Source organism: Pseudopipra pipra, chromosome 3, assembly GCF_036250125.1.
Source record: "Pseudopipra pipra isolate bDixPip1 chromosome 3, bDixPip1.hap1, whole genome shotgun sequence".
In the NCBI taxonomy this organism is placed as follows: Eukaryota; Metazoa; Chordata; class Aves; order Passeriformes; family Pipridae; genus Pseudopipra; species Pseudopipra pipra.
In genome coordinates this window covers 80,769,309-80,786,704 of record NC_087551.1, presented here as the reverse complement: position 1 = coordinate 80,786,704, position 17,396 = coordinate 80,769,309, and the positions used below count along the sequence as shown (strand labels likewise).

Below are 17,396 nucleotides of genomic sequence, written 5' to 3'. Positions count from 1 at the left end.
ACCAAAACATTCCCTGTTTTACACCTTTGCTTTCCCCCCTTCTTCTCCTCTCTGTACTTCACAGGCTCTCTACTTTGTTTCCTCATCTCCAAATATACCAAGATGTAAAAAACAACAGCAACAACAAAACTACAAAACTTGCCCACAAACCTCAAAAATCATTCAAAGGTATTTATACATCAGACGATGACAAAAGATCTCTCTGCTACTATTCTCTCTCTTGTATGAAATGGCAACACAAAATAGGTAAATTTTTATATTTATGAGAGGTTTTTTTGTTTATTCTTTCCATTTTCATGGTATGGTCAGTCTTCCCCACTCCTATGAAGTGGGAAAGGAACATGACTTACTATACCTTCTTATTATTTTCAGAAGTGGGACTCAAAATGGTAAGTTCAGGCCTACTTGGTTTAGGCTTGGGAGATTCACAGGAGTTGATAAAATTCATGATGAATGGCTCCAAATGTTGACCTTTCTGAAAAAAAAGATACGAGTGACCTGTCACTTGAATAATTATAGGAAAATGAAAACTAAACAAGAAAAGCATTTTCAAACAAAGTGTTGGATAGCCTGTAAGTTAGTAATCTTGTAAAATTAGTTACTGAAGTTATTTAGTTATTATTATGTTGGCAACCTGAAAGAATTACTCACCTCTTTCATGAGTTTTCCTGGAACAGATTTTATGATTTTACCTATAATTAGAAATAAACAAAAACTTTGTTATCACTGTCTGATTTGAAAGACCTTTTTCTCTGCTACATTTTAAGTACTTACTGTCTAGTCATTACTTAAAAACACAATAATATTTTAAAATCTGATTTTTTTTTATTTGGCACAAAAAGCTAAGAAAATAGTCTTGTGCATAACCATCTTGTAACTTACTGCTTAGTATTCTTCAAGAAAAGATACTTAAAATATTAAAAATATACAGATTATTATCTGAGTACTTAAAAAAAGCTCTTGCAATAAAGTATTGTAAGTCTACCTTTTAATTTTTTTAGAGGCTTAAACATAAATATCTATATATGCATATATATATTTATATACATGCATATTTTTTTTATATATATGTGGTATATATAAAAATAGCAGCGTAACAGCAGTACTACTACAACACCAGGTACAGGTAAAATTCCCTGTCCTTAATTCTTCATAGAATCATAAACACTCATCACAGAAGAAATCAAGATAATCAAGATTCTCCTCTTTCCATGAAAAGATCAGCTAATCTGGAGGGATTCTGGGGAGATTCAGCCTCAAAAACCCTTCTGAGTAAAATTTTATAAATTGGACAGGCTACACCTGTGGCCTTAAAAATCAGCTCTTCTGTCCTGATAAGGCTATCAGGATATGGCACAGTAACTTGGAATACTGAAAAATGAAAGTGTCCAGGACTAGTTTTATTTTAAGCATTACATTTACTGTAATACTTTTTTATCTACATGTCATTAAATTTGAAATTTATATCGGAAAGTATGTAAAATGATCAGATGATAATAATAAACACTCTCATCCTCATAAAAAGCCCTACTGAAATGCCAAGACTTGTTATAGTGTTGTTTATGGAAGTGAAGCACAGTGTCAGGCAGGAAATGCATTACAGTAAACACCATAATTATAAGCTTTTTTTAAACAATGTATGGTTGGATCTAGAAGAGAGGTCTGAAACAAAAACAAAACCTTTCAACTGGATGATGAAAAGTAAAATCTCATTCAACAACTCAAAAAGCACATTAAGCCCCAGCAGGTTCACACTAGGACTAGGAGATGCAGAAATGCAGTGACAGTTCAGACATGGCTTTTGGTACCACACCAGTGCCAGAACAATAAGTGGTACAAGACATGACATTGACCTCACCAGCTAAGGCCCACTATTCTGAGACAGCTACACTCCAGTCAAGCTGTAAAGTCACACTGCAGTCTACTTTTTTCATTTATTATGAACTCTTACATTAGATATCACAAATCTTGCAACTTCTCAATTTCCATTTGACCTGCCTACATCACACACACACACCACTGCCTCAAATCTATTAACTAGTTCATGTTAAAAAAGATCTTAACATTACCTAAGACTAGAAATATCAAATATGGTAGCTTTCAGAATAAAATAAACAGATTTTAATCAACTAAAATCCAAAGACAGTTTTATATTAAAATTCTTCATACCATCTCATCTGTAAACAATGACTGACTCATGCAGATTTGACTTGTGACAATGCCATAAATCTTCCTGAATGATGAAATTTATTAAGAGAAATCTTATCATCTTGCTTTCTGACACAAAAATTCAAAAGCAACCACAAACACCTTTCTTCATAATTTCAAAAAGGTCTTTTTTCTTCAAGAAAGAAGTATCAGCATATCTTCCTTGCTGAGCTGTAATTTTAGGGGCTGTGAAGGAGCAGAGTTCTTATTTTCCACATCCACAAGAATTATCTATTCATTACTACTATCATTCAGAGAATCACAGAATTCAATCACAGCATCCACAGTATTCCTATTTGTCAGCATAAACAAGTAGTATATTACATACCAAGATTCACATCAGGCAACATTTTATCAAGAAACTGAGTCTCTCCTCCATTAGGGGACAGGAAATCAGCTAAAAGCTGGCTGTTACTCAGTTCTGGATGTTGTAGAAGTTTCTTTGAGACAGAAGGAAACAGAGAAGTACTTTAGTCTCTAAAAATCAGTTTCTCTATAGCAAAAATATATTCAAAGAGCATTATATTGCCATAGATATCGTCATTTGCAATAGATTTCTGTTTTCAGTCACTTTAACAAGTTTTATTTGCCCAGCTGAACCCTTGGGCAAACTCTGTAACTGAAGTTCTTGGAAACAAACAAAAGAAGCAGATATTCTTTTACTAGTTTTGTATCATTAGTTTCAGAATATTCTTTAGTCCAAATGTTTTTTTGATACCTGCAGATATTCCTGAAACTCCTCTCTCTTGGATTTTAAGAACTCATAGTTCTTGGGGCCAATGATTCGCTTTGAGGGAAGTTGAGCATCAGGAAACGTACCTAACAGAGATAAACTATTCTTGTAATGCAATAAACACTGGTTTCATTGTACCACATGATAATCATAAGGAATGATAATCACAGCAGGGGAAAAGTGGCTTTCCAGATGACGGAGAACATACCATGAAATTCTGTAAGCTTCGACTCAAGCACATAAAATTCTAGATACCTCCTGTAGACAGACCAGTGTTCAGGTTCATGTCCAACTGGGGAAAAAAAAGTTAAAAACCAGGTTTTATGCCACCAGAGAGACAAATTAGCAAAAGGAACCGTATGATGGATTATTACAGGAAAAATCTCAGTGCCCTTAGTCCCCTATATTGTAGTAACAAACTTTAAGATACTTTTAGTGTTAAACTGAAATGCATAACTAGACAGATAGATGTGGTAGACAGATATGGTACTAGCAAGGCAACTATCACATCATTTAGGGGATTCCTAAAATCTAAACAACTAAGTGCTCCATAACTTCAAAATTTATGTGGGATACTATGTTAGATCTATTTTCAAACTTTTAACCAAATTATTTACAGAAATAGTACTTGTTGAATGCAGTCCTCTGTATCATCAGCTTGAACATTGATCATTCTTAATCCTGGAAGATATCACTAAATAACTCTTAAATACTTTCTGCTTATTGTGCTACTTATTAGTCTCACTAACACAAATCCACACAGCCTCTGGATGATGCTGTTTTCCCTCACTTCATATGGATACATTGCTGTCTAGATACTGATAAATTAACTGCAAGCCAGGACGGTTCCTAATAAGCAAAACATTTTAATTTTCTAAGAACTATATTTTAAGGTTATATAAAAAGTTATTTATTTCTCATTATTCCAAAGTTCAGAGTAGGTGAAATAAAAATAAGCCAGGTGCCTGTTAATGTGAACTGTAGGATAAATATTTTTGGAAAGAGAACATCTCGAACTCTGGCACAGAGTCTAAATAGAACTGATTCATGCTGAGGAATCAGTTCTCAGCTTGCAAAAACGAAATGTGATCATTTATTTCTCAAACACATTTCCTCAAAACTTTCAAGCCATTATTTCAAAATCAGAACACATATGCAAAGCACACTGCAAGAGCTATCAGAGGAGAGCATGCTATAATAATTTCGAGTTCACTTTTAAATGACACTGTTTTTCCACAACATTGCATACCTGCCCTTCTATCATTTCTCTCTACATCAATGCAGAATACAGGAATTCTCTCCTTTCTGTCTTTTCTTTCCAGGGAGGGATCATCAAAAAAATCTACATATGGGATGCTAATTTTCCATGCAGCAAGGTTGCGGGGTGTATTTGGGGTAGTGACAGCCTCCTCAGGAGAATCATCTTCCATCACCATAACGCCTTCTTCAATCTGTAAAGATTCAAACACAAAGATCTCTATTTTAAACACAAAGATTTCCGTTTTAAACACACAGATTTTCTACTTTAACTGGTACAAGCAACCTCTCCAAAACTTCTATAAGGTAATGAAACATAAATCAAGTTTCAAGTATGTGTCACTAAGTAATAAAAGAAAAGGAAATCATTTCATTAATGGAGTTCCCATGTAGATTAATTTCTGGGTTTAGATCTGCTGTAAATTAATTTGAAATTAGCAACTTTTAGTGAGATCAGAAAATTTTTACAGTGCTATCAAGTTCCACAGACGATACTTCAGGAAGAGGGAGTGGGACACAGAAGTACTAAAGGAGAGACAGTTGGAAGAAAAAAAAACAAATCTATCTAGAGTTCTAAATTGTCGAGTGCTCTCACCTTCTTCTGAAAACAATTCTGAACCAGGTGAATAATACAAACTCACATCTACACTTTTACCTTCAGGCTAATAAGCATGGGAAATAAGCTAGCAGTTTATCAAGGTGACGAACACTTAAATGTTTTGGTTGTTAGGAACAGCTCAAAAGATTGAACCGACAGACACTCTGTAAAAAATAGGTGGCTACCTACAGCTTCTGACCAATTCCTTCCTCTTGCCTTTTAAAATTTTCCATTTGTCCCCCAATTGTGCTTCAGATAACAATGTCCCATGCAATAAATTCTACCATTGGCTCTACTCATGGCTGTTTACATGGAAGAAAAGCATTGAGGGAGACACCCAAGACAAATGAGAAAGGACTGCTGGCTCCTGTCCTTCAGAGAAAAAGCTGCACAGACTAACTTGACAGCAATTTCTCCACTGCTTTATGGTTTTAAGGTCTTGTAGCAAACTTCAGAAGAGCCACGTATGCAATCCTACACATGCCATTTTATAAATGTAGGTAATAAGGCATGGTAAGTTTTTAGAGAAAAATTCATTTCCTACAAAAAATGTCTGACTGCTACTTTAAATAATTCTATGTACTAAGGCAATAAGCTCAGAGGTACACTAACTGGGAATGTGGCCTGGCCTTTGAATGAATACGGGGAATACAAAGCAATTTAATCAGAAGCCAGCACATGAAAACTTTGTAGTGAGGATGGCAGAAACTTAACATTTTCAAATAAAAAAGGAAAAAAACCAAACCACCCCAAATCAACAAAGACACTTTTACTCACAAAGTCATCTTCTCCTTCATTTAAGTTATAGTTCGGCAACATTGCTCCTTCCATTGCTGAACTCTTGAATACACCTTTTATTTTGTTCCCTATTTTGCTGATTCCAAATGATTCTCCTCTCTTCTGTGTGGTCCTAGAATCATATAAGCCACAGTTCACAACACAAGGCATATTATTACACAGCTGCTCAGTAGGCCATTGCACACCATTTGCAGATAAGACAAACAACTCTATAAACAAGTAGACAATATATTTACAGTTCCACTTAGGTTAAAATTTATTTATTTATAATTCTGTTCTCTGATCAATCAGCAAAATTTCTTGATTACACTTTTAGAGAGACGGGATTTCCATATGTTTAACCACAAGAAAACTCTTGGAATAGTATCCTAGGAATTCAGGACATAGAATAAACAATTAGCTAGGTAAAACAACTTTGTTTTGACAGCAGAAACTGTGGTATTGCTACAGGCATGCACATCGAGAAGGTCATTAACTTTGTCCTTTTCCATGTACTCATATTTAAATATTTATCCACTCCTGCCAAGTACTTTAAATGCTGCAGTTAGATGAACTTTCTTAATGGAATTTTACAAACAGGTATCATTCAAGACAGATCTCAATTTTTAAGCAGTAAGGACAGACAAAAGGAATGTTCAAGGAGCAAGACTCAGCATGAGAGAAAACAGATGCAACTGAAGAATCTTGGCTTGAAGAGACAGTCTGACTGAAAGATGAAGACTTTGTAAAGTCTTGTCACTTATGACAAAGCATCCAAAAAGCAACAAACAAAAGTACAGAAAAAGAAAGGTACTTGGGTAGGAAGCACACTCCTTACGGAGAGAACAGATTTTGTAGCATTCTTATGCCTTACACGAGTCCTGACACCAAAGATTACTTCTTGTGTAGAAATACTAGTAATTCTGGAAAGAAAAAAGTTTCTGTTGAATATGGAATCAGCTGGTGGTTACTTAGGGTGATTCAATATATGCAGTTGACAGGCAAGTTAAAAATCGATGCAGTGAACTGCAGAATCAAAGATTCAGAAGAAATGTATAGACTGATATTAAAAACACAATTGGTACTTTGGAGGACAAAAAAATATCTTGTTTCTTTTTCCTTTAAAACAAAAAATTACTGACTACTGAACAGTAGTACAAACAGAACAGTAGTGATCAGCGGATAAAAAAATCTTCACTGCCTATAAAACCCTGCAGACAAGATCAACTGCTGACTCCAAACATACGTGTGTGTTACTAATGATCTTCCTGTTTATAATTTTACACACACTGTGTACTTGACTAAAATTGCGTAATTTCCAAATCTTTTGCTTTTTGTATCTCATATTATCATGGGCTCCAAAGCAGACTGGAACCATCTATCTTACTTATCTCTGCTATGCAAAGATAAGGTTGCTTGGCTGCTTGTAGTCTAAATCCATGCTTGAACAACTTTACTCAATTTTTAAACACCCTGTACTACACACATTACCGTGCTGAACTGAACTGTTTCATGTTGCTACTTGACTCTTGTTCAAGTGCTTCAACACTGGGTTAGAAAATACAAATCTCAATCAGACAAAACTAGTTTTTCTGGAAGGTTAACAATTAAGACCTCTGTGTTGACTCTTAAAGGAAGTTTTCATCATTCCTGTGAAAACCTGTGCAATTCTCAAGAGCTTCAGCAAAAACATTAATTTGCACAAGCTCTGTGATTTGATAGGAGTACTCCAGGCTCAAAGCAGTTTTCCCACACTGATCATGCTCCAGCTGAAGGCAGCATACACCTGTGCCTGTACTGAGCTGCATGGGGCCAGGACTCACCCTGACAGCTAGGAAACCAACACTTCAGCCCCAGTGCTGAGCCCAAAGATTACACCAAGTGAATAAAGAGCAATCACTGAACTGGACAAGTGTAAAGTAACAAACTAGGATGGGACTCCCTTCACAGGAAGAGATAAACTCAGAACAAACACTGGTGAGTAAGAGGGTACACGGAAATTCTCCATATACAGAGAGAACATAGGAGTGGTTTGGTAAAAGTCCTTGAGCAAGCACACAGAGCACAAACCACATTAGTTGAACATGGCAAAAAATCTGTGGATGTTGGATATGGACAGACAGCAGGATGACTGACATTTTGAAGAAATGGAGCAAGAAAAAAAAATATATACCAAAAACAGGCATTAGGATGAAAATCTAATATATTCACCGGCTAAGCAGAAATAGGAGAAAGAACTTGATGCTAGGCAGGAGGAAAGAGATGGGACTAGGATGGGGCAGGCTCAAGACATGAGGGACCAAAGAGGACAGCAGGTAGCTAGTTTAGAATAGAGATTAGAATTTTTAAGACCTGTCAACTCTGCTACTGTCAACAAATGTTATACAAAACTCGCTGGAAAGAGTATCCCACTCCCTCTGGTGCTAATCCACGTAATAGCATTATTAGATGGTCATTCTATAGTTTGCTTTCTTGGCAGGGCCCTCTGTGGAGACCCTAAACGTTCCAAAATTCCTGATGAATGTTGGAATATGATGACAACAAAATATTGGAATACTTTTTTTTTTTAAACATTTCAGGAGTCACATATACCTAACATTAAAAAAATTAAAATTATTGTTCACTCTATAAGTGGGAAATGCAGACCAAAGATTGCAGTACTGCCACTAAGCACTATGGCATTCTTTAATCATGGATGGTTGCCAAACTATTTTCCCACAGGATACCTCCCTCATTCAGTGCATCAAACAGATCTTGGTAAGTGATGAGCCAGGGCTACACAGATGAAGAATGCTGTTAGGAGCCTCTCTGGGTCAAAAAGTACCAGACCAGTTGTATATACCAGATGGGCTAGATATTAATATGCATGTGAAATCAGAGTACCATTTCTTTTTGGCTGACTAAAACCCCTACACCCAATGAGGAGAAATGCTGAGCACATATTGCCACACTTGAAAAATCAATGAGCTGCATTTACATCTCAAGTACTCCTTATTGCTCAACAATCTAGCAAGTTATAACTCAACACACTGAACTGGAACATAAAATATAAAAGCATCTAATTACCTTGATTCCTAACCTGAAAAATGAAGTTGAAAGATACTCATACTAGTCTTGAGGGAAATTTATGACATACTGATGCTCTGATAAATTCCAAGGAAAAGTCCATTAAGAAGTTTGGATAGCGTGTATTTGAAGAGGCACAAATAATGAGAAAACAAACCACTGAACAGCTATTAAGGCATTATTAAGTGGTCACAGTCTACCTACAGCCAATTATAAAAAATTGCATATATTCTCATCAAACCTGTAACAGGTACAAGACAAGCTGCAGAGAGAACTAATTTGGGGAACTGTTGTTTTTGAGTGCTTGATAATAATAATAAAATGGTTATATATGCATGCGATGTTAGACAACGATCACCCCGAATACAGCTGTGCAAGATAAAACAAGCACTTAAGTGGATAAAATCTCAAACAGGATCTGGAAATACGACATGGAGTAAAGGAAATTTTGGGGCAGTTAGCAGTCACAGGTCAAAAAAAAAAAGCTTCAAATATATTTCACAACAAACGACAACGGACGAACTGTTAACAGCAAACAATGTTAATGTATTGTAAACTCGTGAAATTAGTAATTAAGCAATTTCTGAACACTTGTGAAGAGGACATGGGGAGTAAAGCTTTTTGTGAGGAGAAATGCACTTTAGCCTAAAGAAGACATTCACATGTTTTTTACATAAAAAGTTAACTACTGTTATAAAGGCTGTGTGATGAAGTCACAAGAGATGCAGCGTAACTAACACACATTGAGTGTTAGACAGACTTACCGTAAGTCATCCAAACTCAGGCTACTTCTGCAACAACAGGCACATAAATTACCTCCAGAGCCCAGCAGAAAATAATGTTAAAATCAAAAAACAAGCCCACCAAAAAAACCCCAAAAACCAAACCAACCACATTTGAGATATCTATCCCAACAAAACTGAACCAGCTCTGACCATCACCATGGATTAACAAAAAAGGTGATACAATTAGGAGTTTCTGACCTAAAATCCTAAGAAAGTGAAATGTGAACAGTACCTGCACATTTCATCACCACAATCTTGGCCTTTGAATTTAAAACCTCAGTTACTAAAACTGTCTTCACTGACATTCACAGAAGCAAACGACAATTTACAGATAACAACTTTCATTCTTTCAGCTATCTGTAATGCCAAACAGGCAGCTAACTTTTTCTATAACCTATGTACAGAAGTCATGTAGGAATCTAGTTAATTTGGGTAATACAATGAAAAGGCCGTGGATTTATTTTATGTAATAATACACCTCATACCCCTCTTTGTATTAGATATAGTAAAAGCCACTATTAAAAATTAAAATATCTTTTTTCAATTTTTATTCCACAGATTTTACAAATTGTCATGTATTTTTGACATTCTACATAATCTGGTAACATTCTACATTAACATTGTCACTAAACATGGGATTTTAATTCTCCAGAGCTACTGAATTCTGGACAAACTGATAGGGGATTAAAATACTAAAATTTTAGATTTTGTTTTGCAGAAGGGTCTGATTGTAAGATATCTTACACTGTCTTTAGCCATGTTAACTGCAAAACTGGAAACATAACCTACCAAGTTAGAAATTATGGTGACTATTACACTGCACAGAACTGTTCACAGACTTAAATCCACGGGTTTTACTCCTAACCACTCCCTGAAATTGTTAGCATCTTTTCTACTTGGCCCTTTAAATTCAAGAACATTAATTTCATTGCTATCCCAATGATGAGAAATCAGCATGCATCTATTTCTATTTGTGGTCACGGCATGTAGAAAATCAAGACAGATATACAGCTATCCAGAATCTGTGTGCTTATATTACATGACAGCTTTTCTTTTTTCGTTAGACTTCCAACCCAGAATACCTTTAAGTAATGTAGTAATATATTATAAATACATAACCGTGAGAGGGGGAGAGGGAATACTTGTTGTCTCTCACTCTATCCAAACTAAGGCAACAGAACTGGACCTTAGAGCACCAGTTATCACTGGCCACACACATTAGACATCAGGTAGAAAACATCGTTATGGAGTTAAAACTGTTGACAACTACAGCTAGTTATCAAGTTGTCAGAATATTCTCAATGTGAGTTCTTCAGATTCCAGAAACACTTGAGATTTCCCACCTATTGCCTTAGGAGTTTTCATAGCACACATTATTTGTCCTATCTGTATGCAAAAAGCTATGATTATTTTGTACAGTTCAAAGAAATGATTCAAACAAAAAATTACACAGTCACTTCTTCCTACCTTCCCACCAGTATTTTCTAGAAACTCCACAATTTTCTTGTCTTACAACAAGTGAAATGTTTCAGTACATTACTCACATGCACATTCCACCAGGATTTCATACCTACTCCTCGATTTGATTTTTCAACCAGCAGTATCTGTGCAATATACACACAGTACCCACACGAAAGCATCAAAGATATGGGAAAAAAACCTCATCTCCTTGCATGTGATTTCTTTCAAGTGGAAATAATAACAGAAAAGGGAAGAGAAGGCAGGACAAAGTGTATGGAATAACATCTGGAATAATTCCATGAGTATGGAATGTTATTTTGTTATGATGGAATTTCCCCCTCCTTGGCAATGACTGTACCAAATTCTGCAGAGGGAAACTCCAAAGCAACAGGCAAACTACTTGCAGATAGGATCTGTGTTTCATGGAAATAATCACTGAAGTACCACTTCAGGAATATAATCTAGTATCATAAATAAGCATATATACTGAGGGCATTCTGATTGTTCCAAAATGTAAACCAGACACATTTTCACTAATGCTGTAACAGTCCCCAAATAAAATTCACTTATTTTGTAGCCAGAGAAGTATTTCAAAAACTCCAGGTAGAGACTGCCTATAATTTCACCCTTTCTATTTTTAAAAGCAAAGCACCAAGGAAGCGACCTAAATGTTTTCATACTTTAACTAGATTTAAGAAGTGTATGATGGGATACTTCCAACCCCTGACATGAATAATTTTGGGAAAGAAACCAGAAAGCAGCTTTAAATGTCTAGATGAAACCCTGTAGCCATTTTCAACAGAAGGTGAAGTGTGTTTTAAGTTCACCATCCCTAGTGGAGTACCCTGTAGGAAAGAAATGCAGTTTAGTCTAGCTGCATTCCATGCCTCTTTGCTAAGAAACAGAAGCTTCCCAGCACCAGTGTGAGAAAGCACTGCACTAAAGCTCCAGTCCTGGATCTACAAGAACTACAAAGACTACATGAAGGACGTCACCAATGGAGATATATTAAAGAGAACAACCATGTAGTTTTTGAAGAACAGGAGCAGGGAAGAAAGATATGTCCCAGTAATACATCTCATGGTAGGCTGCAAACCAAGGGAGCTGCTGTTAGGTGTATCTCTATTGAAAGCACAAAAGGTAAAATAAATTGCTGTTACTCCTCTAGAGTTTACCATCTAAGATTATGAACACTAGCATTTTCCATTATACCACAGATCTTACTTCATACTAAGAAAGAAAGCCCATCCAAATTAAAGATTGAAGTTTTCCTTCTTTTGGCTAGGCCATAAGAGCAATTCAGTTGGGCTAGTCTATGACATTCAATATAAAATGAAAGACAAGAACAACAGGTTGGTTGTAAGTACCTGTCCCTTTAACATCTGAAATCCCAGAAGACCCAGCTTTGCACCACTAAAAAGTTATTACATATACTCAGTCAATTAAACCACAACTATATTTCTACATTATCTTATTCTCACTGTACAATTATTTTCCCCTTCCCTCTTCTCAAATGTTGAGGTCTAAATCACATTTTAAATTCTTTATGTAAAACACTTCAAAGTGAAGAGATATCTTGTATAATATTGCTTGCTCCTTTAATATGTAATTTGTTCATTTAAAAACAAAAAAGCTGCGCTAAAAATTTAGTCAAATTAATATCAGGCAGTAGCAAAATTTCTATGGTTTAATATTCTGATGCTTTTAACTAACAACCAAAGAAAAACACTTAAAAACTCTACCATACCTACCTGTTAAACTTTGAATTGCGTGTTGGTGACTCTGCTCCTCTTAAAAGGTGTCTGAAGTACTGTAGTAGACAAATAAGGTATCAAAGAAAACAGTGGATTAATTGAAGTAAAGCCTACTATGCAACAACATTGAAAAATTTAGGAAACAAGAACAGAAGTAATAGGCAAGCTGACCATAATCACACAAATTGTTCTGTGATGTTGCACTGAACTAGAACAAATTCAGTTTTCCTACTGAGATTGGCCCAGCTCTGGAATGCTAACTGAAGTGGAAAATGAAGCCATATTTTTGAGTTCTACAAATGCATGACTGTTGTAAACAGCGTTATCCTAAAAAAACACAAACTTGCTTTTAAGACTACTCTTCAAATCTTTCACACTTACCTCATCACTGTGACAGAACATTGGAGTAAAAACATTCTCAAGCAGAGAAAGTACGTGCTCATAAGCTTCAAAAAGACACCGCATAGTTTGAAGTTTCACAACATCCATATATGGACCTTCAGCAACTATAAAAAAATTACAAGTATGAATAGAGAGGGATATATATACAGACATAAAAAGTTCATAGGTTTTTTTCCTGGTCTGAGCTTGTGATTACTTTGCAAGGTACTACAAGTTTTACAAATAAAAAATAGAAATAAACTGACAAATCAAGGATTAAGCACAGTATAGCAAGGGGATCATAATTTTTAAAACTGACAATGGTTAGATAAATTTTTCTTCACTTTACTACAAAATGCTGCTTAAATTCCAATGCACATTATTCCTTTCAAATTCAAACTTACTTCTTTGAATTTCTTCCACTATGAAAGGGTCAAATCTAATTTTGTCAATGCTTTCATCCAAACAGTAAGTTTTGTAAATTTTCTGTACTTCCTCGTGAAGAGACATCTTTTCAGTATCCGACAGTTCTGGTCGCAAAATTCGGTCATTGAATTCCTCTGGGAAGTAAAGGAAAGAAAAAGCATTTCTTGATCAATTTGGCGAACAAATATCATCTTGAAGAACCCTAAAATATCAACTCATCTTCCAGCAGACAGAGCAATTTGTAAAACTTCAAAGTTAATAGAAGCACAAGGCAGCTCAAAATCTTAGGTAATAAGGTAGCTGCCTTCTTATTAACTATAATTCAGATTTGTTAATAAAATTACTAAAAATACATTGCAATTAAACCAAATTATTCCTTATCACAGCAAGCATAAATCCATTAAATCATTCTGGCATAAAAATGAATCAGAATAATGATTTTTTTTCTTTCTAAATTACCAAATTTAAAATTGTAGTTTTCTTTTAGCATAATTTCCAGTTCATGCTAAATGCACACACATACAGAGGTCCAACAGCCCTTTATACTAATCATCTGCCCATCTGCCTATTCTGCTATTTCATTCCTAAGACCTAATCCATTGTAATAATTTCCATATATTTATTACTGTGCAATTCTACTTGATTTTTTTTTATTATTTTCCTCAGTAAGTGCTTCTTACCCAAAATATATCTATCAAGTGAAAAACCATCTACCGTAGACAATTTGGGACAGCATAGCTGGAGGCCCCTAAACCTCATGCTTTTCTTTTATAAGCTAAGACACAGATTTGCCACCTATGAGAATGCAAGAGAAGTTTACAAGGAAGAAAATGCTGAGGTTTGCCCAGAAAAAGATTAATCATGGGCAACAGAGTAAACTCACTGCTAAAGGATTATGGGCACATAAGAAGCACAGAGATTATTTGTATTTCTCTTCTGCAATGATTAATGATTTCTGCAGTATTTTATGAGATTAAGTGTGTCTAAATTAATTTCAAATCTTCCCACTATATGTATGTGCTTGGGACAAAAAGGCACATCCATTATGTCCTATGAAACATGAAAATACCTATTTACCAAAACCAAAAAGCAACATTATTTTGGTAAGCCAGTAATTATTTGTTGTCCAAAAAACTTGAAATAATCCACTCAAATTTGTAGAAGCTTCACAGAAAATCTTAACATTGGAAAGTAGAAGGCTTTTCAAACAACACCTGTGCAATGCTAAAACCAAACATATGCCTCATAACCAAGGTACAGGTTACTGAATACAACATTTCAACACCTTTAATGTTATGTTTCTGTTCTTTACAGAAATCAGAATTTTACAGCTAAATGAACATGAGAAGCTTTTAATGCTGAACATTTCATTTTAGAAATACTTTAGTAACCACATATCAAAAAAAAGGCATTTGTACTTTGTATCAGTTGCCAGAATTTTTTTTCTTAAAATATTCTATTTTAAAGTGTGTAACTTTTATCAATAAACAGAAATACACTTAAGCCCTACAGTCCACATCAACATCAATGTTGCCAAGATTAGCACTGAAGAACTGGGACACATTAAAGTAAGTGAACACAGATTCTGAAAGGTAATCTTTTGCTAAATAATGCTGCTGACTTCTGAGACTAAATATTCACTTCAACCTGCAAATGCTTAACGATAATCAAACAACTTGAGCACACGTATGCAATCTTACCTACAGTCAGGCAGAACTGCAGCACATGTACTGCCCCTTCCTGTTTCAGGAAGTTCATAAACCGAAATAAAAGGTCTTGTTGATCTCTGATCTCCTTTAGCTCCAGTTTCAGCACCTGAGTAAGTTAAAAATGCAGTCAGTCAATTTTCAAACTTGCAGAGAGTACATAAATAATACAAAGAGTTGGAGAACAAAAACAGCAGGTAAAGCAAAACACTTATTCAAAACAGGAAAGGAAATAAATGTTGCCCTTGCTTACAGATGGTTTTTTATTTCTTGGCTCCGCAAATTTCTGAAGGAATGGAACCAGTGAAGAAGTAGGCTCAGTTGCTATCTCAGGCTGCAGAAAAAAAATTACAATTGTTAAGAAAGCTTCCTTAACAGGTGAACAAATCACTACTCCTTTGTCAGTACTTACTGGACTATCATCAATGAAGATCAGCAGCAAATGGTTGACAGTGTCCTGCAGGAAAATACAATATAAAATTAATATTAAAGAAACTCAACAAAATAGATGAAAATCATTTCAATACTATGTTATGCCCCAGTTTAAGTCTATGACTATATTTAATACTTTTTAAAAAGCAAAGTCTGGAAACACATGTCTGAGAATCGACCTTCAGTGGTCTCTTCAAGGTTTTACAAGTCAGGGAATTTCTGAAGAGACCTGCACAGAAACATTCTTTACCAGCGGAAGAAAGCTCTACAAAGTACTTTTACTGTAAGCACAGATCTAATGAACTAATACTTCCACAGCTACAGTACTTTCTGTTTGCAGCTAGGTGATGCCTGCATAAGTATTGCAATTTTGCCTACTAAAATACATGCATAAACAAAATCAAAGATGGGAGTGTTTCATCTTTAGAAATAAATGCCCTTTTATTGGCAGAATTAAGGACAAAAGTGTTGATTTCAATATAGCTGCAAAAAAGGTTGTTTCACTCAGACTGCTATAAAGATCTACATAACTAGAGTTCAAGTACTCCAGCCCTTGTTTAAATATAGCAACAGCAATTTGAAGATGTTTACACTAGCACAGCATTCTCCCATTTAACAAGAGTTGTAGTTCTTCATTAAAAATACATTCTTAAGAGATCACACCAATACTGTTATTTTAGTCAGTTCAGTGAGTTAAATACTCAAACCAGTTACATGAACAAACGAAACCATTGGCCACAAGATTCCTTTATCTTTTATGCAGTCAAAATGCACAGCAAGTAAGTCATTCTGCATCATTTGCTTTACCCACAACGTACTTAGCAGGAAAACAGCAATACTGAATAAATTAACATTATTTTTGTGCTCCAAAGTCTTACAGGATCAGCTAAGAAATCCATTGAGGGGAGGAAAACAGAACCAGGAAGAATCTCTCTTATCAGAAGAGCCAGGGATCTGGAAAGAAAAGAAAATAAAAATCCAAACCAGTATTAGATTACATAATTTTCTAAGTGAAGTTTCTAATGCTGTTATATACTACTGGGAAATATTTTAGGATTAAATAATATCGTAAGCATGTTATTTTAAAGACAAATGAAAAAAATCATAAACAAAGGGATAAGAAGGAGGGATGAGGAGAATCACTTTGGAGTTCATTCTTTCATTTCCTAAAATTACTGTACTACATAATATGAAGATACTTTAAAAAATACAATTCTAAATAAATTCTATACCTGCACTCTGTTGACTTTGGGGGCAAAATATAAGGAAAAAGAAGTTCAGTAAGTTTTCTTAAGTAGTGAAGTTCATCTCTTCGGCTTCTCAAAGCAACATGGAGTTCTGGTCCATATTCTTCTAAAGCAGCCTGCTGCAAAAATTCTGCATTTTTTACTGAAAGTAAAAAACAGTATTACAAGTAGTTTCAGCTTTTTCTTACTGTGAAACAAAAGGTAATTGCTTTCCATTTGAGCTAAAAAGTAAATAGTACATATACAACTGCCAAAGGGATAAAATGTTGAAACTTTTCGAAAGAACCTTGGCTTAGACTTTGAAGCCTGGGTATGTAAAAATAAATCCTCACACTAAAATAAGAATTCCTTCACCAAACAATTGCAGTTTGCATGGTATCCAGAATGCTTACTCATCTATAATTATCAAAAAACTCATTTTCAGCTGCTATTTCACACCTCAGCCCTTAGGAAACAAGTCTTTTCCTTTAAAACACTGATGAAAATGGCTATGTTTTCAATGCCGTACATTTAAAATACAGTTCTTTGCTGCTAAAGAAAAATGTTTCCCACTCCTTGGTAGAAA

At 35.1% G+C, this 17,396-nt stretch overlaps 1 protein-coding gene across 4 annotated transcripts in view; it reads right to left on the bottom strand.

The window, feature by feature from the left end:
• SNX14 (sorting nexin 14) overlaps positions 1-17,396 on the bottom strand; it is a 49,654-nt gene that overhangs the window by 13,837 nt on the left and 18,421 nt on the right. For 2 of the 4 annotated variants that reach the window (XM_064650034.1, XM_064650035.1), the window contains exons 8-23: positions 16,817-16,973; positions 16,463-16,538; positions 15,565-15,609; positions 15,406-15,486; positions 15,147-15,261; positions 13,425-13,580; positions 13,021-13,145; positions 12,637-12,695; positions 9,404-9,430; positions 5,574-5,706; positions 4,191-4,392; positions 3,150-3,233; positions 2,927-3,027; positions 2,537-2,648; positions 652-692; positions 356-475 (exon numbers count right to left, since the gene is read on the bottom strand). In XM_064650034.1, coding sequence (XP_064506104.1) covers positions 356-475; positions 652-692; positions 2,537-2,648; positions 2,927-3,027; positions 3,150-3,233; positions 4,191-4,392; positions 5,574-5,706; positions 9,404-9,430; positions 12,637-12,695; positions 13,021-13,145; positions 13,425-13,580; positions 15,147-15,261; positions 15,406-15,486; positions 15,565-15,609; positions 16,463-16,538; positions 16,817-16,973 — 1,634 coding nt within the window. The remainder of the gene's footprint in view (positions 1-355; positions 476-651; positions 693-2,536; positions 2,649-2,926; positions 3,028-3,149; positions 3,234-4,190; positions 4,393-5,573; positions 5,707-9,403; positions 9,431-12,636; positions 12,696-13,020; positions 13,146-13,424; positions 13,581-15,146; positions 15,262-15,405; positions 15,487-15,564; positions 15,610-16,462; positions 16,539-16,816; positions 16,974-17,396) is intronic. The other 2 variants (XM_064650036.1, XM_064650037.1) reach the window with 1 other exon arrangement.